The 24319-nt window shown below is 43.9% G+C and overlaps 1 protein-coding gene across 2 annotated transcripts; it reads right to left on the bottom strand.

Annotated features, from left to right (window-relative positions):
• Positions 1 to 658: 658 nt before the first annotated feature.
• Positions 659 to 24184, bottom strand: VGLL3 (vestigial like family member 3). Of its 2 annotated transcripts, none has more exons than XM_075173504.1 (4): positions 23866 to 24184; positions 14327 to 14579; positions 8359 to 8859; positions 659 to 1784 (listed from the first exon to the last, which is right to left on the bottom strand). In XM_075173504.1, exons 1-4 carry the CDS (start codon positions 23968 to 23970, stop codon positions 1741 to 1743), a joined length of 903 nt encoding a protein of 300 aa, XP_075029605.1. In that variant the 5' UTR covers positions 23971 to 24184; the 3' UTR covers positions 659 to 1740. The 2 variants fall into 2 exon arrangements, with proteins under 2 accessions (XP_075029605.1, XP_075029520.1); XM_075173419.1 differs by having other exon boundaries at positions 14327 to 14582; positions 23866 to 24135.
• Between the last annotated feature and the right edge of the window lie 135 nt (positions 24185 to 24319).

The raw sequence follows: 24319 nt of genomic DNA, 5'->3' as shown, positions 1-24319 counted from the left end.
GAAAACAGTGGTGACAGAAATATAATAGGTTATAAGAGCCTTGGAAAATATTACAGAGGGACACTGGGTGCACAGAGCAGAAAGGCAACATCTCCAAGCAATAGCTAGGATCTGGCAACCCATGCCCCGACCCTGCTCTCAGCCCCACCTAAGCACATGCTGACACTCACTGGAGTCACTAGGGTTGGGCATGGGGGCTGACCCAGCTCTAGCCCACCGCAGTACTGGGGCTGTCAAGGGTAATCTGGCAGCCCTTATTCAGGATTGCATCGTGCTCACCTTCGCTTCAACTAAAATCCTTATTATGCAAGTCAGACCCAAGGCCCAGGCCAGAAATGGGGTTTCCCGAACACTCTGCAGCGTGCTGTGGCTAGATGTGGCCACGTCGTTTCCAAGGTCAGATTCTTACCCAGACAGCAGCCAAGCCTGAATTTGTGCACACTGAGCACATGCAACTTCTTACGAAATTCAAGAGCTGCAGCTGGGTCTCGTAAGGCCCACAGCAAATCTTAGGTTAGAAAAAAAGATTTTGAAGTCAATAGGAGTTGAAAGTTTCAGGGCTTTCCTTGAGGTGCTCAACAGACAGATCAGGCTAGTTGAAAACATTTTGTTTCCACAAGTCACACATTTTTATAAAACTGACATTTCTTTCCTGAATATTGATGTTATAAGTTGCCATCCTTGAAACGGCTTAGCTGAAAGTCCTGCCTCGTGAGTTAAAGTAAGAATATACTGATATTTATGAGCACTATGAGGGCCTGAAACATAACCCATAGGAGACTGTTCAACAGCTTCAATGGATCATGGATGAGGCCCAAACTCATGCCTGATTTAAATCCGTAAGAGTATTTGGTCCATTTGAAAGAATGGATGGGTTGGAAATGCAGTTCCTGTAACCCCGGGCTTTGCTCCGTGCTAAAGGTGTTTGCAGGTTTCTGACAATCAGCACAGCACAAAGCCACCTTTAGAAGCAAGAAAATAAAAACACCCTTACTACAATCTAACACCAGCAGGAAAAATATTTGGCTGAAACTTTAGGTGCGAATTATACTTGCTTAAGCTAGAACAAAAGGACAAAAACATCAAAATCTAGTAATGTGGAAACAATGAAGGTTTAGCTCTTTAAAAAGAAAGGAAAGATAGACATTTGAGGTAACAAAACAAAAAAACCAAAATGCACAAACACATCACAGACATCTAAAAATAGCATTTTATACATTTTTTGCCAGTGCTTCTCTGAGAGCAAGTTCTTTAAACAGAACTTAACAATTTTACAATTTTTTTTAAAAAAATATGTCATCCTAAAATAGCCCATCAATCCTTACCCAAACTTTCTGTATTTCTACAAAAATAGATGCACAAAGAGCTACAAAATACTGTATTCCTGAAAGGAGGCGCACTGTAGACAAGGGAGAGTCTTCTTCCTGACAACTGAGACTGTTCATAAAAATATCAAGCTGAACAAAACAAAACACTGTTAAAGGAGCAGAAAGGAGTTAGGTTGCCCAGCTGCAGCAGGCTCAGATGAGGAAAGAAAGAAAAGTTAGGTTTTTGTTTTTTTCCAACATTGTGGGACCCATAAACGGCCTTACAAACAGAAGGCTCAATAGCAAAACCAGAATGGCTGGCTCTTCATCTTCATGTGTGTCCTTTGCCCCATGCAGAAGGAGTCAAGAGCTCTTATATCGCCCGCCCAGCTGCGCTTACTCCAGCTCTAGCTGGTCTTAATGTAGCTGAACTTCAGAACCAAGAAGTTTCCTTGCTCTTGTCCTGATGCTGTAGACCTACATTTCAGAAAAGAAAAAAAAAAATTTAAAATTTGATACAGCTTTCTCCTCCCCCTCCCCAAGCAACTGAGGTAAGGATAAACATTTTTGATTTAAAAAAAAAAGAAAAAAAAGCCCAAAACTTACCAGCCTAGCGGACTTGTTAGTAACATTGCTATTGCTCCCAGTTTACAGTTTATGTGGGATACGCTTAAACCTAAAACTTAAGTTTTAGACCGGCTCAAGCAGTTCAGGAATTCTGATAAAATCCTGTGTGCGCTTCCTTGTTTTGGCCTCATTTGGAGCACGGCATGGCGTGATAAAATCCTCCAGCAAGGTCTGCATAGACAATCCAGTATGCAACAGAGTAATTTTTCCTGATAGGGGCCAGCCACAGACCCTACCTCTTTTAGAAAAGGCCTTAGGATCTCACAGTTTCTATGGCATTTCACCTTACAGCGGAGAAAGGGAAAACATTCCTGCAGCAAGTAAAAAACCCAAATAATTTCACCTACAGAGTGTCAGATTTTTAGCCAAGAACAGCTAGTGCTTCCACATGGGAAAAATTAATGATTTTCAGCTTGCATTTGTTATGAGTTCCTCTAACATTTTCCTTTATAAAAAGTGAGGACTATCTAATAAATGTGGTGCTATGTTGTGGCTTTAGCATTATAGACTTGGAACCTGTGTTATAATCTGGGATTTCTCTGCTCCAGAGGGATTCAATCTTCGCTGGATTTACACCCAACAGGGCGTATACCTAAAATCCAGACAATAGAGGGGGAGGTGAGGATGAAACTTCCCAAAGAAGATACATTCTTGCTCGTTTATAGGGAAAGCAGAAAGGAGAGAGGTGCAGGCACATATTTGAAGAGGCAGTAAGGCACTTCGGACTCGCTGATTTAAAACCTGCCCCTTGACGTTTTGAGCCAAGCAAATCACATCTCATGAAATGAAGGTGCACTTCCCACTATAAATCACTGCGACATAGACAACAATGCTCCGCTCTGTGTCATACTACGTATTGCCCTGCTACATAGCGTACCAAGACCGATACATCAACTACCTGATCTGCTAAGAATTTAGGGCAAATTTCACCACTAACGTAAGTAGGTGCAACTCCAAGACCTCAATGGTGTTGCAACCATTGAAGCTCCATGTTCATTTGATCGTTAACCTGTGAAAATTGACAGATCCGTGTGCTAAGCATGGACCTCTCATTTCCATATCTGGTCACATAGTGAAACCAAAGGAAGACCGATACGTTTTCAGAAAGCCTAATAGGCATGATGGGTTCAAATCTGACCACCACCTCGTTTTAGGAGTACGAACAGTTAAACCTTGAATGACGACCAACAATCATTTCAGAGTTGAGCTACAAAGCAATTAACAGTCACATAAAAGATGACAGCATTTGGCTCTATCCATGTGAGGATTCCCAAGCAGTGTCCAAACACTTGTGTGTCCAGCAGTGAACAGACAGGGAAAGCAGAGCACACAGGTATAGCATGCCAAACCCTGTCCAGTGGCTTTCTGCTCCATTTCACATGCCCTTGCACCTATTTCTTTAGATTGGAAAAAACTGGGATATCCCTCAACTAAAGCATGCCTATAAAAACATGTTCAGAGGCTCTTTACTCAATGAGGATGCCTCCTTGTTGCTTAAGAGTTACTTGTTTTCCTGGCAGCATCATTCACAGGCAAGTCACCATAAACTGCTATTAGTTGTCTTCAAAGCTCCCTCAAAGTTAGTGATGACAATTTTGTGTTATTTTTCCCCTGCTGTTTACAATTCTTTTAAACAAAGACAACAACAACAAAAAAAGAGGGAGTCAGACAGCAGAAACCTTTCAGAGTGTAAGGAAGTCATTTAAGCTCACCAGTGGAGCACTAAAGGCCACCAGAGGCAACAGAAGCTGATGAGAAGAAAAACAGGTTATATGGCTCTTAGCAGCTTAAAAAAAAAAAGACACACACACACACCTGTTTAAGAGGATGTCCACCTGGTAGCAACTAGTAGAAAGGGAATAACCAGCTGAACAGACACCCTCCTAGTTAGGTGTCTTTGCAACACATAGAAATAACTGTAACAAGGAGGTTTGAGGTATAGCTATTAAGTCTAAAAAGCCACAGAAAACAATCCAAAAGCCAAAGTTGCCTTAGTTACAGAACTGAATGTAGAACACTCTCCATGCCTTTTCCTCATTATATTCCCATCTCCTTCATGGCAAGGCTATCTGCAGTCCTAGTATGTCATCCAAGTGCAACCCTGCTAACTAACCGAAAGCTTACACTTGCAGCCTGCTGCAAGAACATTTTCCTCTTAGCAGAGACATCCTCGCTTGCGTTGCAGGAGTCAGTATTGCCACACCAGCACAACTCCCCTTTTCTGGGATACCAACATTATAGCTAATTGCCACACAAGCAGAATGCAGGTTCTGTGGGAACATCTAAACAAACTTAATGAGTTGTGACAAACTCGTGGGGTGTGTGGGAACAGAGACAACTCTACAGAAGGCAGTAGACTGACCACTCAAATTCCGTATTCAACGTGACACGCTGACGTACAGGCATTTCCAAAAGTGGACTTTCCATAGTTAGCCAGGACTAGAGGATGTCAATTAATTCACCTAATTTAAAGTTATGCACTTCAATGTGCATAACGTTGCATGATAAACGATGTGCACCTCAATTTTAAACTAGACTTACAGCCCTCAGATATGCCAAAATCCTGCTCTGCTTCTAGTGTGCTGGGGCTACAGGAAGCCTCCTCCAGCACATCTGTCCAACAGCAGGACGGGATATCCTCCTAGGCTCTGCAGTAGCAGGGCAAGTTGCTCTGCTCTCCTCCCCATGGGGCTGCCCGCAGACCTGGCAGCTGCCAGCGCAGCCAGATCCGACTGACCACCTGAAGTGCCCGGTACGCAGGGCAGCCTCCCGCCCTGCTCCCGAGGGAAACACTGATGGTCGTAACCATCAGCTCCACTGCAAGACAGCAATTCCCCTCCCCGCGCCTGCCTGGTCTTAAGTGCTTAACTCGGCTTGTGCATTTTTAACGTAAACATGAAGATTTAGCCCCGACACAGTGGGATTACGGTTACAGCAATGCTCTCTGTATGTACGCCGTGAACTGCAGTCAATGCTGTTAGGGGCTTTGCTTGACATTGGCGGGGCAGGGAATTGCGATCTAAAGCACAAACATGTTGTGCTTATATCAATGTGTTTATATCAATGCTTGATATAAAACATACTTTTATATTGAGCATTATAGCTTGGACACTTCAGCTTTGGAAACACACTGCATACCAGCAGCCACAAACTTAACAGGTTTTAATAGATTTTTGATGTAGACTAGCATTTTCTTTAATCCCACTTGTACTAATAAAGAAGCTTCCAAAAGGGTTAATTTGCAGCATACAATGTGAGGATTAAGCCACTTTTAATGGGAATCAGGTAGCTAAATCCCTCTTCATCCTCTAAAACAGGACCGTGTAAGTTCAAACAGATGTGCAAGACAGATCAATAGTTTGTTAGCTCTATGAACGGTGATACGCTTATGTCCCACGCAATCTGTTCTGAAACATAAATTCCCAAACTGTACCGTGCATGCAAGGGGAACCCCCTCTTAACCTCTGAAGTGATTCAGCATCACCCATTCATGAGAGCGAATATTTGGCTTAGCATGGCAGAGATGCAACAATGTAGCTGGAAGAGGGTAAGATTACAGCCAGCCTGCCCTGATCCCAACACTATCATTCCACATAATTCAGCGTGAGGAATTTTGCAAATGTTTCTATAATCGCATGTGACAGTAGCACAAGAAATGTGACCCACAGTAAGGGGCAGGGAATCATTTTCTTATCCAAAGGGCTCTGAAAAGCAATGTCTAGGTATATAGCAAACGAGCTTTTTTATATAAATCATCTAAAGGTCATGGAATCTGATATATTGACAGCTCCACAGGTTGATGTCTTTTATTCTCCAGGGACGTATGAGCAAAGCCTTCCAGAACTGAAGTTCTCTTGCCACTATGGCCTTACCCTACTTCTGTGCTGCAGAAAACCAGTACATTCTTCCAGGCCCTTCAGTTTTTAGCCTCTCTGTTGAGACCGCTGTCTCACATTAGAATTAAATGTGATGAAATTCTGTGTGATGTGGAGACTTATCCAGTATAATCCTCCCCTGGAGTGGACAGAGAGCAAGAAAAGCTTCACCTGTGCTGGTGGGTGCTGGATGCGACTCAGTGTGGTGCTTCAGCAGCCCCCTCCTCTCCCTGGCAGCACAACACACCTTCCCTGGGATGACACCCTTTGCGATGCATGCAAAACACTGGAGCAATTAAGCTCCCTCTTTTCACCATGATCACGCCTTGAATGCGGTCACCAAAGCATCTGTCTCAAATATACAAGCTGCAGGCAAGGCTGAAAAGGGAGCTCAGAGTCTTCCTGCCTTCCCAGCAAGCCTCTGCTTGGAGAGCACAGGATAGATGAGTGTGCAGGGCAAGGGAGCAAATAATCGTAATGTCACAGGCTACCACTACCCGCCGTGTTTCGTTGCTTGCTCCCTTGTTTCCAAGGCCTTACGTGCCAAACTGGGGCTGCCTGATAAGGTTTTGCTGTTGTGTTTCAGTGCATGGCCATTTTGAATAGTCACAAACAAGTGAGACATTGCTCTGCTGAGATCCTCTGTTCCTGCAAACTAGTCACACATTTCCCCTTTTTCTTTTCCCCCACACGAACTCGTGGACTAAAACCCACACATCAGGCACAGGCCAGAAATTAACAGTTCAGACCTTCTCCACTGCCTCCCACGCTGCGTAGACAACTACAAGACACGCAAGCCACTGTTAGGCACTGCCAAATGAGGATCCTGATAAAATTAGCATCCAACTGTACCCCTCCATAGGGATTTTCACAGGGAGCAGGCAGCAACAGCAAAGGCTATTAGTCCTGTAAGGCAGTGCTAGGACCCATAGTCCTTTTTGAGGTACTGTGTTCCTACAGAAAAGAGAAAAAGCACCTGGTTCATTATACGTACTACTACCAAGAAAGCAGCAGTAAGGAAACCAACTTGCCCAGCACTGAAACAACTCACAGCCTAGGCTGGACTCCTACCTAAGCCAGGTAGCGGTTCCTCCTGACTAACAATTCCTTACGCAGTCCTCGCCTCCATCCCCAAAAGGTAAGTCAAATACCAGCGCTCTGGAGCTGGGCTGGTGGGGCTACTGTCAGACCAGGGGGCTCGTCCCTTCTACCGGTGGCAGTGACAATTTGGTCATGCTTCAGAGAAGGCAGCTCACTCCCATTATGGAATTTGTCAGAAAGGCAAAACTTGAGATCCCAGTCTTGTCAGATTATCATTTTATACCCAAAAGCACAAAATGTAATTCCTCTTGTATCATTGGTATGGCTGCAAATGTTATTAATAGATACAAAATTGTCCAGTGTTAAGAATGCTGTTACGCTTTTTCTTAATTTCTTGAGGCAGCAAATGGCATGGCATTTAGAAGAGATTATTGGTTCCCAGTTGCTATTAAGGGAAGAGAGATTTGTGTTAGGTTAGCTCAGTTATAACTGGGTTTTGGGTTCATATTATTTCATATTTAAGAAAGAGCATTTTTTTCTCCACCAGTCCTTTGTTCCCCTGAACACTGATCAAAGCAAGGAAGTGCTTCTCACACATTGAATCAGTTAGCTAGAGCTATCAAGAAGGCAGACAAACAGATACCTTAAGGAAAAACGAAGAGAGATGCAAACTTAGTATTTCCTTAATAAATAACACAATGTGTTTAAGAAGTACTAATCTGCAAGGATTGCTGCTGGTCAGATAAATACCAAGCAGAAAGAGGAGACTTCAACAGTGCAGATGAGCTCCAGGATGGATGTGCTGGAAACTGTTAGTCCCCCATCACCTGATCGCCAGCAACTATGAACGGTGAGGGCTGCTAGACTGCTCCTAACACTGAGATGAGAGCCTGCCAGTCAAAGCTCGCAGATGCAGATGTAGCTTATGGAGGCTGCCCTATGGCTACAGACCCTGCAGTAAAATGAATCTAATTCACAGACCTCTGCCTAGACCGTACAGAAAGACGTTTAGTTTGATGGCGAGCAGAGCTCAACCAGCATCTCTACTCTCTATATGTGACACCTGGATACTACACAGGAAGGAAATGCTGATCTGTTCCAATTTAGATGAGTAAGATGCAGTCCTTGTGTACTGACAAGTTATTAGTTCAGTCCTCATTGGAGCTATATTTTGGTGAATGCACATATGAACTAGCTGAACAAGCTGGAAGCTTCCACATGGAAGTTTAATTAACCATTTCCCACAAGATTTAAACCAAAAAACGCATATCATGTCACAACTCATTTGGCTTGAATGGGACCAAGGCAGACAAAGGTCTCAGCAAAAGGCAGCGAGAGCTGGATGTTTCACAGCTCGTCTGCCCTGACAGCAATTTCAGGAGGGATTCCCACCTGGAAATACATTTGGAGAAGGCTCTGAGAACAAGCCCTGCTTCAGCTGCAGGGAGCCCACTTTGCTCAAATTCTTCCTGCTGAAACAAGTCACAGACACAATCGAACCATCTTACCTGTGTCAAACCCAAAACTTGGCACAATGTCCACCGTTCCGTGAAAGGCTCCAGCCCATGCTGAGGTAGCGCTGGTGACAGCAGCGGGATCTGTCTTTGTCACGTCACACTGGGGAGCAGGAATCCTGGCTGCGCGGACTGAAGGCATCAGCAGGGACCCGTACCGGGGGTCGCGGTGCGAGCTGGGATGGTGATGGTGCATGTGTGGATGAGGGTGATGGCGATGCATGTACACGTCATGCATGTGTGCATACGAAGGGCTCACCTGAGACGCTAAAGGATAATGCCAGGATTCAGATGCAGCAGGGGGAGGAGGTGGGGCAGTCTGATGAAGGCCGTGTCCTGGCCAGCTGCTGGGGTCTGGTGTTGGGAAGGTGCCTGGTGCAGTAACAGGGAAATCAGGGTGTACTCCACTTAAGCATGGTGGAGGGGGAGGCTGATAAGAGCTGGTCCAAAATGAAGTTGGGAAACTGCTCCTTTGGCTTGAAATTGTTGAGCTTTCTGGTAGAGAGGAGAGAAATGAAGTATGACTGAAGCTGAACAACAAATTTAACGACAAAAACCCTACAATGATTTTCTACTCTCTGAAATTTGTAACACTGAATTCAAGCTTCCTCAGCAATTACAGAATCACAGGACAGTTGAGGTAGGAGGGGACCTCTTGAGATTGTCTAGTCCAACCCCCCTGCTCAAGGGGGGTCATGTGGAGCAGGTTGTCCAGGACTGTGTCCAGCCAGATTTTGACTGAGATCCAAACTCCACAACCTCTCTGGGCAACCTGTAACACTGTTTAGCCACCCTCAACAATTTAAAAAAAAAGAAAAAAAAAAAAAGAAAAAAAAGAAAAAAAGAAGTGTTTTCTTGTGTTCAGATGGAATTTCCTGTTTTCTAATTCGTGCCTATTGCCTCTTGTCCTGTCAGCAAGCACTGCTGAGGAGACCCTGGCTCACCCTTCTCCTATCAGTTATTTACACATATTGATAAGATCGCCCCGAAAAGACTTCTCTTCTCCAGGCTGAAGAGTCACAGCTCCCTCAGGATCTTGGTAAGGAATCATGAGCAGAGGCTAACTTCTGACCGGACCAGAACACACCATTTAGAAAGGCAGCTGTTGTGGCTGTAAATGCTTCTGAGGACAGAGAACCAGGTCACGCTGCAGAATATGAGACATTTGGCTAAAGGAAGAATACCAGATCTTCTCAAACTAATTGCATGTTTTGATGGGATAAAGATCATAGCTAACGCATCTTATGTTAGTCCCTTACAGAATATATCACGCTGCCCTGTACCCAATAGGATCAGACAAGCAGAAACATCTATGTAACTGAAAGAAGTTTTTGTCAGAAATAAAAGACTCGCTGCATCTTACAGCTAGGGCTCAACTTATATTTAAATGGATTCCAATACCTCTACATTATGAAATCACATTCTAAAAATTCCTCTTTTGAAGGAGTGGTTAGTGTTTTTGATGTGTAGGAAAGTATTGGCATCTCCAGTCTCACAATCCTCTTGCCAGGTCATGTTTGAAGGTACTGCTTCATGCAATATGTCTCAGCTCAAATAGGGGTTTTTTTGGTCAAAGATGGAAACATAAAAATACAGGACTTTACCTCTGATGAAAGAACAGTCATAAAAATAGCCTATGGAGAAATAAAGCCAAGTTTAATACTTGACGAGGCGAGGAATCCTCTGTTCCTCATATAACATTTACAAAAATATTTATATTATTTTTTTTAAATGACCTTTTGTTTTGCTTTGTTTAACAAGCAACTGGAATGAGACTTGGGTGAAGACACCATTGAGAATGAACAGATTCTTCAAACACTCCTGCCTCTCAACTTTGCTTACACAAAAATATTTTGGAAACAAAAACTTTGAAAGTGTTTTCTGACTGCATCACTAGGACTGTATCTGTTTTAAAAGCCATTAAAATCACAGAATTTTTTTCCACACATCAATTGGCTTTGATTTAGGCAAGTTATTGAGCCTGATTAACTTCTGATATTGGAAATAAACTTTACAAATGTACTATGGACAAACATAGAGAACTTCCCTTTGTGCCAAACCGCTTCAGAGGCTGCAAGCTTATCTAGCAGATGGTACTCCAACATGGCTTTCTTCAAAAGGTTGCTTCTTTTTTTAGCAACGTATTTCTATTGTAATTCATGCTAGAAGACTGGAGAGAGCTTCAAGCATACAACAGAAGCCTCAACACTCCTCCGAAATTGGTATTGTTCCTTGTTTGTAAATTGTTCCTTGTTACAAGGGATTAGGCTGAGATGGAGAGTGCACATGGCTTACAGTGTTGGCAGCAGGGCTGACAAAAAAAAGCAAAACCAAACTTCTTCATGTCCAGTCTGTTGTTTTCCTCAGTGCTTAACAGAGGAGCACAGCTTGACAATGCATTGCCAGTATTCTGGAAAATTAATCTCTGTAATCGAGAGTTTTTGGAAACTATCTGGCTGTTATCTGCATGGAAAAGCCCTAAATCCAAACCACCTCACTTCAAAAAAGCACAGAAAACCACAAAGTATCTGCAGGACAACTTTAATACCAGGAGAGAGCACTTTAAACCACTGGATTTGCCAATATGAATTCATCCCAGATTGCATACCAGCTGGGCTTTACCAATCATGCAGAAGGTCTAGGCCACAGAAAACATGTTTGGTCACCTCCTTTTTTCAAATCTGTGCACATTTCACAAAGCCATTACCACTGTCAGAAACTGTCATGGACCAGCCCCCGCCGAGACACTGAGTGCAACTGCACAGACCAACCTCACTGGTCAAGATCAAGCCATACCCCTGGAGATACAGGGTCCATCCAGGTTACATGAACATGCAGGAGAACTTCATCCTGAGTGCTCACAGAGGATGCTACTAAATATTAAGCGCGCAGCAACCCCATCAACAAGCACTATCTCTGTGTTGAACCACAAACCCCAACCAACATACATTTCCACGGTGTTCGAAGGGTCTCCTCTCCCTCCCACCTTTAAAACAGCGAGCACAACCAGTTATCTTTACAGATACCATCATGTCAGATACCTGGCCTCTATGGGACATGGCAAAGGAGAAACAGCTATTTCAGCACTGTCCTTGAGAAAGAAAAAAAAAAAATCTGAGTAGCTTCCACGGGATTTCAGGAGCAGGGAAGGAGGCATTTGACAAAAATTGTCTGCCAGGAAAGATACTACAGTTACCACAATTTCCTATCCTAAGTACAGGGAGGCAGGGAGATGGCAACACCTCAGATACCACAAAGTGGCGACTAATGCAAATGTTCATGGTGGCTGGCCAACATGCACTGAAAATATGCCAAAGCGCACACGCTGTAAAGAAGACAATGTATGGAATTTTCTGTAGTGCAACACTACTTCTCAGTTAAGGCAAGAGGAAAAAAAAACAAAACCAAAACCCAAGAAAGAAAAAACCCCAACACTTTCAGCTAGGAAAAACATGTTGATAAAAATATCATTAAGGTAACATTACTTTCAAGGTATCATTAGTTTCACTAGCTCCTGCAAAAGATTTCAGGTAGCTACACCTACAACTGAATATTCAAAGTCCATGTTACCAGACTTTTTTTTTTTTTTTTTTTATTTTACAAAAAGTCAGTTTTGAAGTTAATTTTATCCTAAACTGATCAGTATTTTAAACACACAAAAGACGAAAACTTGTTCTTTTCAGGACACAGGTTCTATTTTCTATACATAAGCAAAATCCCTCCTAGAAACAAAAAAACCCACAATATCACCTTAATGATGAAATTACAGTTTGCTCTTCCATCAGGACAGTAAAAAACCCCACGACAAGATGAAAAAAAAAAGCAGAAAACATTACTAATCCCTCTTTTCATATAAAGGAGAAATATCGCAGTGAGCTGAGAAGCCAGTTCATGCCCACACACTTCCCATTTAAATCTGTACCTTCCAAAACAGCTATTGCAAATGCAAAAGCGTTTGTTTTTTTTTTTAAATTTATCTTTGAGTAATTTATTGACAAAAATTCTGACTACCCGTGAAGGTTATTTATAAAAGATCTTCAAGCTAATGATATTTTAACTTCTTTAGGGAATGGGGATACAAATTCACATCCATTTGCTGTAACTGAGCATCTTTGACAACTGTACGTGAACCAGAAGACCAAGGTGTTAGCATCACTCCTTCCCCACTTTTTCCAAGCAGGCATGTTTCAGAGACTCATTTAGGCTTGATAAAACTCCTGTTAGCTTCTCTTCTCTGGAGAAGCAAATACCCTCAGCTTTCTCAGCGTCCACAGTGCAGAACCAAGAGTCCTTCCCAGCAGCCTTCCTGGGGCTCTTCATACCACTTCAGCAGGTGCAGTGACGGCAGAGGGCATATCCCCTTACTTTATTCCCAGAAGACTTTCAGGACACGCAGACCTCCATTCCCTGCCGATGGCAAGGGGCACGCTGGGTCAGGAGGCAGCATGGCTGAAGAACCCTCATGCCAGGCCACCCTGTCCTCTGCAGAGCCCTCTGGGGAGAGCTGCGCAACCATGGCGGGAGCCAGGGAAAACCAGTAGGGTATGTCTGAGGCCAAAGAGAAGACACACAACCCCACCCATGGTATTTCTCCAAGCTCAGTACAGAGGGCTTGCTGTAGGCATGGGGTCCCTGGGGACTGCCTTGATCCCATCTCTAAAACATTTATAGCCTGTCTGGGCCATTTATAAATGCTCCAGTCTCCTTTTTAGTAAGCATAGGTTCAATCCTGCTCTCAGTCGAGTCGACAGAAAATTTCCCATTAACATTAATGGTCTCGGCTCAAGCCATAAATTCCTCTAGCTCCCTAGCCACTTGTGCTGACCTTTGCTTAAACTTCCTCGGATTTGTCATCATCCTTCTGGAAAGCAAGCCCTTCTGTGCTATTTTTCTCTTCACAGCGGTTTCCAAAAATCCTGTCTCTCTTTATTATCTGTGACTTTCATCAACACACTCTCACCTCAACATCGCTGATTACGAACACCACTACTCCTACAAGGATCCTCACGGTATCTCTCTCACTCAACCCGATGCAAGGCCATTACTCACAACGCTTAGTTCGCGGCCCTTTGCCAGTCCACATAAGGACATGATCAGAAATAATGCAGCTGTGGATCTGAAAAACTACCCAGACTGCCACATTCAACAAAATGGAAATAGCGTCTTACCAGCACGCTTTCTCCAGCCACCAATTTTGAAATCTTACCCGTAAGCTCTACCTAGTTTATCTGTTAAGATCCGATCTTTGTTACGTTGATCGTGCTTTTATGTATTACAGGATACAAGTGTTATGGCAGTATGCATATGCCTCGCAGCACCTACCACGTGTCTACTCCCTGCTCGGAAGCAGAGTAACACCGTCCCCATTTTACACATGGGAAGCCAGTAGCGATGGATGCATCTCTCCCGTGAGCTCTGCCCGTGGGCAGGCTGCAAGGCACCACACCACACAGCCACGTGGGCCAGCGCTTGCTCCCAAGCCTGCTCCAGCCTGTGCTGGATCCCCCCTACCTGGAAAGCAGCCGTAGACAAATCTTAATCACCTGGCAGAGTCACCCGAGAAGGCTGCATGGGTCTCCTCACGTCCAAGGCCAGCATCCCAAACAGCTTTGCTCTTGCCTCACAGGCCAAGTTTCACACTTGGAGCTTAAACATAAGCCTCCAACCTTGCAGCAGACGTTTGTGAAGCCACGTGAGCTCTGCCCCGCTCTTTGCAGGCCTCGGCGGAGCCGCGGGCTACGGCAAGAGAAGGAGATGCCTGCTTCTTCCACGCCATTGGGGCCTCTTTCTCCCTTTAACACTTCAGATCACTCAACCCCAAGAAGCAACTTGGTTCTTTCAAATTTGAGGGGCATTTTTCCACCTCCACAGAGGAGCAAAATTTCAGCTGCAATGCAAATATGCGTTACCGCGACACAGACCGAGTAAGCCACACCACAGAGAAAGTTACTGCTCCTCTTACCTCTCCACAGAGGACTTAGCCCTGCCTTGCTCTTGGTAAGGGCAGTTTCTGGATTGAAGCTACTGGCTTGGCTCAAAGCTCTTGAGAAGTGTTCATCCACTACCGAACCAATGTCTCCCTGGAAGTAAGTGAAAAGGACGCAGCGAGAATTAAGGTACTCCATCTCGGCAGGCTGGTCTTTCTCATCCTCCTCTTGCTTGCTGGGAAGGGTCACTTCCAGAGACTCCTGCATCTTGCTGTATACAGCTAACTTCTTCTGGGATTAAAAACAAAACAAATAAGAGATGTATCACTGATGGCATTCAGTGCAAGCTCAACATCTGGTTTCCTTAAAGAAAAATAATTGAATACATCGAATATTTATTTCATATTTATAGTAGGAATACAGGGACATTTCGCACCGACATTTCACGAAGAAGAGATTACCAGCGCCACTTAGAGTTTTTATTCCTCACACACAGATGGACCTGCTTCTCAGGCACGTTTCACAACCACAATTTAACGGCAACGGCTTTCACTCAGTACCTTCAAAAGAAAACAGACAGGCTCTAACAATTCACTCTCGACTCCCACCTGGAAAGGATATTCCCACCAGCAAAGGCTACAGAGGTCGAGTCCCGCCCTGCGGAAGGGTGGCCAGATACACAAAGTCTGCGTTTCACCCCTCTAGCTGAACATGCACCAGGTTTTGCCGGCCACGCTCCCCGAGTCGAGAGCACGCGGCCCTCTGGGCTCCCCGCATCCAGATGGGAGAATGTGGTGCTTCCTGAAATATTTTCCACTCTATTATCAAAGTCTGCAAATACATAAATTCTCACTCACTGCCAAGAAAAGTTTTATCATAGGAAGCTATACCTTTGGGTGGTGAGGAGGGTTTGGGGGGGGCGGGGGTTGAGGGGTTTTTTTTGGTTAGTTGATTTGGGGTGGGTTTTTGTTGTTTTGGGGTTGGGGTGGGAGGTTTGTGCTCCTTTTCCTTTTTTTTTTTTCTTATTTTTTAAACATCAGCTTCTGGAAAAAAGGGCAAAAATTCAAGTCATAAAAAATTAAACATGCGATCGGGGGGAAGAGGGGGATTGACAAGTCTGCAAACACATGCAAAAAAATCCACCCCAAACCAAAAACACGGGGAAGCATATAAAAAAAATAAAACCCACACAAGCCATCTGTGAATGGCTATTTCAGAATCTTCTCTCTCTCTCAAATCAAACCTAAATGTCAAAATAAATGTGTGTGAAGATCCATTTTGCATGGAACATATTTTTCAGATGTTCCACTTTACAACTGTTTTCACAGAAAAAAAAATCTCCCCACAACAGTCAAGCTGCAGGAATCATAGCTTTTCGCTAGCTAGCCATTTCCACAGCTGACTTTACACACAAGCAGCTTCAGGAACCCAAAAACAACTACAGCACGTATGTAGAAGTATTTCATCGCTTTTCTATAGAATTACAGTTTGACTTATCTTTTATGGTTTGCTTGGCAACACTTTAGCACCATCAGAATCTCTTTAAGTTTACGGCTTTTTTCCCTTTTTCCAAAGTCTCCCTAAAGAAAAAGTTAAACAACTACACAGTCTATAAAGTTCCATTTATACAATAAATAGGCTTATCCGATTTAGAAATAACTGAAAGTTGTTTTCCGATCTTGTATACCACCAATATATTTACATTCGGTGCTTTCTAAAATCATATAAGCCCATACATATTCTCTCATTGTGACACAAAATAGATATTCTGGGGCTAATTTTTAATTATGAATGATTATTAAAAAAATCAGTTGTAAGAAAGAGCTATTGACAAGTGGAACTAAAACCTATAATACTAAAAGCTCACAGAAATTAAGCAATGTATCTGACATTAGAGTAGATTAACTGATAAACATAGAACAGCTCAGTAACACCTTTAATTCTGATGCTGTTACACAAACGCCAATGAGGGATGTAAGTAATTTTATTTTACAGTTTGGGATATCTAGACAATGGTCTGGAATTCAAGTAAATCTGTGCTTCACAAAGCAAGTTATACCATGGCTCTGCTTAGCACAATATTATTTAGTTAGACACACGGTTTTATCCCAAAATCCTATAATATATAAAGAAAAACTGTGGGATTCACTTTAAAAAACCAAAGAACCAAAGTCGGAAACAGCAAATTAAAATACTTTTACTAGAAACTAATTGCTAAAAGGAAACATAGCTGAGACACTGATACTAATTTTTGTAAATGCAGAATTGGGGGTGACCTATACTTTTTTTGTAAATGCTTTGTGCCTTCTGTAAACAAACAAAGAAAAAGTTTCCTAATATTTGCTCCTGAAATGCTTACTAAGATATCACTCATAGTGAGCTTCATGGTTTTGCCTAAGTAATCACGGAAGAATGAGACTTTAGTAAGACAGAAATGGTCATAACAATATTGCATATACAGGGAGATATATGCATTAGAAATCTGTAAGACATCTACCTCAGTCACTTGATCGTTCTTAAAGGTGCGCCATAACCCAGATCCTCTTAAAAATGCAAGACAAGTGGTTGAGGAGGGTGTTTTTTCATTTTTGTTTTTGGTTGGGTTTTGGTTTTTACGTAGAGACAAAGTATGAAAGAGATCCTTTATAGAAGTCTAAATAGATATTGACGTATTACGACATCTCAGGCGCAGTGAATATGCCAGACCTTGAACACATTTAAAAGTTGACTTCTATCATTACAGGTACATTATTTGTATTTATATGTGAGTATGCAAATACATATACAAGCACGCAATTATATACAGAAACACATCGTTTAATATAGCCCCTGGCTTGACTTGGTTATCAGGAAGGAAGTCTTTCAATGTTCCTATATAGAGACTGGAGCTCAGGAAATTAAAACTTATCTCCAGAGTCGCTTCTCTGTGCAGGAATGTTCCCCCTTCCACAGCTTAAGAATCTAATTCATTTTCCATTTCAACTCTCTTCCCTCCCCTCCAGTCCATGGGCAGTCATTACAAGATATTTTGAGCACTTGTTGGTTTTCAAAACATCAAATCTGACTACTTTTTTTTTAATGTAAAAAAAAAAAAAAGATGGTAGTATTCGTGGACAAGTACAAGACCTTGTGTATGGACTGAAGTTATTTACAGTGAAAAGTTGTGTTTTGTGGTGAGTTTTTTGCGAAGGATGAGAGTTCTAAATTAAAAGATTTTTCAAAACTGCATCAAGCCTGTGATCAGATACAGATCTACTCAATTTGTATTTCAGGAAGAAATTATCAGCCTGTAACTACAGGACCCTAAATAATAGAGTACAGTGAGATAAAGTGACTCAAGAAGTTTTCCTCGTATGCAATGTATATACATCCTTTCCATTGTATACATCCTTTAATAATGTTTTTTCTCCCAATTCCCTTAAAATACCCTGCCTGCACACAAATTCTGTCTTACTTGTTCTGACCTTAACAGTAATCTTCTCATAGCATTTCTGACTGCACCTGTGTGAGTGGAAAAGTATGCAAGATCATCAACTGCTAGATGAATTTGTCCCACCGTCGGGGCGGGGGGTGTGTGGATAAAACAAAACAAACAAACAAAAAAGGTTAGGCTTCTGATAACTAATCTGGGCTAGCCCAGTGTCACTTGTACTTTTTTCATACAAACAGCTCTGGCATATATTTAAGCAGCCAACAGTATCTGTAAGATCTTTACAAAGAGTATTTTCTGACCAAATACAATGTTATTTCTTCCCTATGTTCAGATCTCCTGAACTTTCATATATTCATGAATTCCATCTCTCTCTTCCTTAAAAACTAGAGACTGAGATTAAGCAGCCTCTGAAAAACAAAACAAATACACAAAATCTCATCTTGGCCAAGACCCAGACTACAGAATTAGAAGTCAGTTTAGCGTACTGGGAAACAGGGAAATCCAATGTCTATAGCACCTGATGCCAGCTTAGATAATAGACCCAAGTTCGTGGCTGAACGATGAATGGTACAACCTCTGGGTCAATAATGCTGCACAGCATGGGCTGAATTCAGCTTAAACCAACATTATTTTTGTTATTTCATATATTCACAAACAGGCTCTTCCAAAGAGAATTTAAACTCTTACTGCAAGTTGTCTAACAAAAGGAAGCTAAAGGTCAATAGCCAATCACCACTAATACGGCAATATTAAAGAGAAGGTTTATGCTGGATAAGCGTCATCCATGTCTTCTAGAGGAAGAATGACCACTTTTAGACCAAGAAAGCACGTGGTCCAAAATCTCACAAAAAAAAAACCCCTCTTGAAGATGCCTGTTATTTTCTGACATACCCTATCCAGAACCAAGCAAAACAGTTCTCATGCAGTGAAATTCTGGCCACATTAAAGCCAATGGCAAAAGTCCAACTGACTTCAAGGGTCCCGGATCTCACCCAGAGTGTCTGGTAAAAATGTCAGAACATTCCTCTTCGCAAACTGAAAAAAATTCACTTCCAGCTGAAACCAGCTAGTAGGCAGCAAAACAGAAAAACAACCAAGCACAGCTGAGAACGGAGAAAGTTTTAGTTTAGCCAAGCTCGAATAGAAAATTCAGGCCAGCTCTTATTTTACATATAAGCTGGTTGCCTATTCCTACAACTTATTATCTCCATACATGCCATCATACAGCATATGGTCCTTTATGTTCCCAAGCATGAAAGTCTGGTGTGCCTGTGGCCACCTGTTACAGATTTTCCATTATGAGAGAAAGAACAGGAACCAAAAATAAAGAACAACTACACTGAGGAAACGCTATATGACCCTACCCTGAGAAAAAGGCTGTCATTTGACATAAGCTTCTGAGAAGGAATTTCAGCAACAAACTCCAGGCAAATCATGGACAGTCCTCCATTTGTGGAGCTGTCTGCCAAGCAGGCTCCTATTGATAACACAGAAAGTATTCAAGGAAGAAGACAATTTCAAGCAATCAGAGCGTGGAATGCTGGGCGGTATTTACGGCATGCCCTGCAAACATGAAATGCTAACTTCCACCCTCGCAAATGAGCAAGCCGAGAGCAAAGCCACATGCTTGCTTCCAGGTGAGCCACTGGATTTGCAGCAGTAGAGCCTGGAGCTCCCACTGTGCTCTGGTGGTGGAGGGAAGCGGAGGAAAAAGAATGAATTTATACATCTTTTGCTGTACACCTAAACAGAGGTGTACCATCGAAGTCTAAAGCTCTATTTTTATGTAGATAGAGGAAGATCAAATAGAATTTGGTCCCAATCAGAGCAACAAAGTAAAGCAAGCCAACTTTTTCAAATCAGCAGTGTCTCGTGGGATTAAACAAAACAAAACAAAACAACAAAAGCCCCCACACAGGGCAAGACTTAATCCGGGTTTTATATCCTGTAATTCTGTAGCCTTTAAAGGTGAGTTATATAGGTCTGATTCAGTTTCCAATGAAGTCAGCAGCAGGGCAACCACCAGGCTTCAGAACAAGCCTTGCGAAAGCATCTGAACTACAAAAACTAAATGTGAAGCTATCTTCTGCTGTCATCTGCTGTGTGATACACTGCGGACCGCCACACAGTATAAGCAGTATAATAAGCCCGTCCTCAAAGTTGTAAGCGTGTGATACAAAGAACTTTACTGGAAAACTAAGTTACAGTACGTGAATTAGGGTTTAGCTACAGCCGGCTGAGACAACGTTAAGCATGACTTGTCCTTGTCTGCAATGTTGTTAGCTTGGAAGGAAGAGTTGAGTTAGTGACCTAATTTGCTAATGGAGACAAGCCCTTATCTGGAAAAAGTCTGTCTACAGCACTGCCAGCAGAAAGTCTGACTTGAGCATATCACAACTCTTTATGCAAGACTTGATTTAGCAAGGATGGTGTTGGCTTAGCTCTCTACATCTACATACCATGGAGAAATTCCAAAACTACCATTTACTGTAATTTCCCATTTCAAAGGTCTTAAGCTCAGCTGGTTAGTGAGCCAGGGTGAACCCTACCTCAGCCTCAGCTCTGCAGCTTGCTATACCTAGAGTGACGGGGCATGGCAAACTGTTTCTTCTTCACGGCGTTTCTTGTGCGCGAAGAATACAATGGGATTCTTCACTGGTTATGTGTTTCCAGAGTCTCTTCAAATGAGCAGCTCTGTTACACCCATTCCTCACCCAACCCATAGGAAAGCCAAAGCTTACAACTACAGCTGCACAGCCCCTCAGGAAAGCATACGATGAAGAGCATTTTAATTTTGTCATTCGGCGGGGCTTTACACTTGTGCAGGTACGGCTTCTTACCACGCACAGGAACGCGTTCTTACTGTAACACCGGCACACACTCGCTCTGTCTTTTGGCAAAGGAATATGGAAACCCCTATTTATCTGTAGAATTAGGGTCACATCCCATTTTCATCAGTTCCTTCTGGCACCCTGTGAGCATGTATATATCCTTACTCCACTTACTTCCCTCCAGCAAACACCCTGGACTTCAGCAATCTCAAAGATCTAAGGTGCTAAGCCTCCACTGCCATTAACATTCTGTAGGAATTCAGGCTTCAGTCCATTAAGCGCTTTAAAAAAAAATCCCATCTAAATTAATTTGCCAGCAAGTCCTTTCTTGGCTATAGATTGGTGAAAGCTAAGTTTCCAGAAATTCTGCATTTCTGTGCGAGGCAAAAATCAGTTCTGCGCTGATTTTAAGGGAGTGAAAACTACAGAATCAGAAATGTGGGAATAACTTCAGAGTGGGGTAACTTTAGAAGGGCATTATGGACCATCCCCTAAAAAAAAAGTAGTATGTCACTTCTGCACAACCCGGGTGCATGCTAGTCCATCATTTAAAAGCAACCCAAGATCTGTTATTTAAAAAAAAAAAAGAAAAAAAAGGAGACGACCATTCAAACCCCTTTCACTGCAGAGCAGTGACACAATGCCAGCTGTTTGTTGGAGACACTTCTCCTGACCCACGTATGCAGCATGCGACCTATAGAAACAGGATGAGGTTACCTCTCCAGAGACGCTGCAGCCCAGAGCCTATACATCTGCAACGGCAGCTCCACAGCTAAGGAGCTCGCTTTGCTCTTTAAAGGATACAAAACTGATACCGAAAGCTGGCATAAACGATTACATGTTTGTGACGGATTTATTACAAATACCTACGAAGATGCACGAGCTTTAGTTAGAATAACACACCTACACCTCCTCGCACTGAGAAGGAAAGGAAAGCCAACAGGAGCACAGCACGGAGGAGCTTTCTCTCTCAGAAAACAAACCATTTTACCGGGTACTGAAAGACACCAGAGTAGTGCAACAACACAGAAAAATGCTTCAATGGAGTCCTCGGATATTTTATGGGTGAGCTCCGCTTTATCAGCTCCAATAAGCAGCTTTATTTTTAAGATATCCCACTAATTCATCTTCCCTTGCTGTTATTTTTAAACCACAGTTTTAATTCCGGCAAAGAAGAACATTCTTTAAAATGGTCATCATCCTCACGAAGAGCGCAGGAACGTTTTACATGTTGAACACATGTGTAAGAAGAAACAAAAACCTGGCAACAGATTCTTCGTCCTTCTTTCTTATGCTCTTTACCAGTTGATTAAATGTCCCTGACAGGACAATTCCGAAGAAACAGAGACTTGCAAAATGTCATACGTTACCCGAACAATTAATCTTTCCACTACGACTACAGATGAATGAGGAGTTCATTCTAGGTTTACTTTTTTTTAATTTAAAAAGCATTGGATTCAGAGAAAATACACAAATTGCTCTAAAGTTCACAGCTGCTAGAATTAGAGGGTGCAACATTCTTAGTTCAGCAACGACAGCTCGGTTTTCCTGTCTGACATCTGAGTAGTTTGTGAAGACCCTTCAGCTCCAAATATTTCAGGAAAATTGGCGCAAGCAGCATTAACCAAAACAAATTGTCAATAACCTGTAAGATAGCAAGGTTTAGAATGTTTTTTTGGTGGAAATGGGATATATTGTGCTGGTCACGACTAATGAGCTGTACTGGCTCAACAGAGCTATCTATGTTTCTTGCCTTGCATATCTACCTCCACTTTTCTTAAATAGCATAACCCACAAGAACTCAGTTTATTTAAAATGAAATTTCAAGAAACTTTGGCATTCATTAGGGTGCCTCTGGGACATTTCATACATGGTGCTGCTTTCAGCTGATGTAGAAACTTCGTGATTCTGGTTAAAAATAAAAAGCAATTGCACTTGAGTGTGACACAGCTGCTAATGATCGTTTAATAGATTTTCACATCTTATGTGTTCTACACTCCAGATCTGGAAAAGAAATACAGCCAATCACCTACACAGTTAAATGCCAAAAAGTTCACCAAAGTTTCAATTGCAGTTTTCTACTTCTAGGTCTCTTAGTCAAAGAGTCAAGTTATTCGAGATTATTTATTTATTTTCCCTCCAAATCATGCAGGCTAACAACTGGAGCTCCAGTTACTCAAATCCAAAGTTCATAAGTAAAATTACTGTATAGATGGAAGGTTCTGCAAGGTGCGACCTAGATTAGAGAAGAAATAATAATGAAGGCACGCTGCAACAGACAAAACTCACAATTTTTCCAGAGCCCACGTTTGCAGCAAACAACGTGAGCAACCTGGAAAAGTCCGCTGGGGTATCATTTCTGCAAACGCGCTCTCTCTCCCAACAATAAAGAAAAAAACCAATAACACGCGATAGGAATTTTAATGTTTTAGCCCATATTCATGTCTCCCAGGCAAGTTGATATTAGGGGTCACTTCCCATGTACGGAGAAAACAATCTTCATGGATAATAATGATAAAACCTTATGGAATGCAGCAACAACCAAAAAATGTATTCTCAGATGACTACATTAGGGCCAAGTCAATATTAGTCCCACTTCACCCACGCACTGCATAGTCTAAAAATGCTGTCAGCCTGATAAGAATTTCCTGATTCTTTTTTTTTTTTTTTAAAAAAAACCCCACATCTGATCACCAAATTCAGCTGGAAACTCGCCGGAGCCGATCTTCCAGGAGAGCCGGGATGAGCGGCGCGGCGCGCCCCGTCCGCGGGGAGCAGCGCGGGTCCCCTCCCGCCGGCGGAGGTTCCGCCCGTGTGCGCGCCCGCGGACCGCACCGCACCAGCGGACGGCACCGCACCAGCGGACGGCAAAGGCGCAGCTCTGTGCCAGCAAAGCGGGCGAGCGGGGAGGCTCGTCAAGTAAGGAGCGACGGCAGAGCGCGGGGGCGGGGGGGGGGAAGGCGGCAAGAAATAACTTTCTCCCCCTTCCCCGCTCCAGCCGAGCAAGCCAACACCCACCCTCCGAACACAAGAATTTGGGGGAAAATCATGTTGCTTTTAAAAATAGGTCTTACCAGGCTCCGCTGCTCTGGGGCACCCTCACCAGCTCCCCGCATCTCCAAATCAGGCCGGGGGCTGCACAGCGCATCGCTGGCTGGCCGGGGCGGAGGTCTCCGCCCCGGCCAGCCAGCGATGCGCTGTGCAGCCCGCTGAGGGGGGGCCTCCCCAAAAAGCCCCCCCACCCCCCAGTCCGCCCCACTGCCACGACTTGCGCGCTACCCCGCGCAACCCTTCCCTCCCCGCGGCTCACCTGCGGGCAGCCCGCCGCGGGCGCGGCCGCGGCGCCGGGCAGATATCGGGGCGCCCCGCACGCCGCCGGGCCGGGCTGCTGCATGGCCACGTCCGAGCAGCTCATGGCCGCGGCCGCGGCCGCCCCGCGCCACCGCCTCCCCCTTCTTCTTCTTCTTCTTCTTCTTCTTCTTCCTCCTTCTTCTTCTCCTCCTTCTCCTCCTCCTCCGCGCAGGGCGGCCGCGGCGGGGCGCCGCGCAGCCCCGGCTGCCAGCGCATCTTCGGCGGCCGCCGCGCCCCGCGCCCGCACTTATAGCGCGGCGGCGGCTGCAGCGCGGGGCGCCCCGGCGGCGGCGGCGGCAGCGGCGGCGGCGGCGCGGCCGCGGGGGCGGGGACCGCGCCCCGCCCGCCCCCCTCGTAGCCCCGCGCGGCGGCTCCGCGGGCGCGCAGCGGCGGCCCCCATCCCCTCCCGCGGC

Source organism: Calonectris borealis, chromosome 1, assembly GCF_964195595.1.
Source record: "Calonectris borealis chromosome 1, bCalBor7.hap1.2, whole genome shotgun sequence".
Taxonomy (NCBI): Eukaryota; Metazoa; Chordata; class Aves; order Procellariiformes; family Procellariidae; genus Calonectris; species Calonectris borealis.
This window is presented reverse-complemented; position numbering and strand designations above follow the sequence as displayed.

What these genes read in the sequence shown, in the direction of transcription:
- VGLL3 (XM_075173419.1), bottom strand. Translation starts at nt 23,970, where the DNA reads ATGAGCTGCTCGGACGTGGCCATGCAGCAGCCCGGCCCGGCGGCGTGC. An exon ending in CCGCGGCGGGCTGCCCGCAG is followed by an intron (nt 14,583 to 23,865) that starts GTGAGCCGCGGG and finishes TTTTAATCCCAG; the next exon opens with AAGAAGTTAGCTGTATACAG. An exon ending in AAGTTTTGGGTTTGACACAG is followed by an intron (nt 1,785 to 8,358) that starts GTAAGATGGTTC and finishes TCTGAAATGTAG; the next exon opens with GTCTACAGCATCAGGACAAG.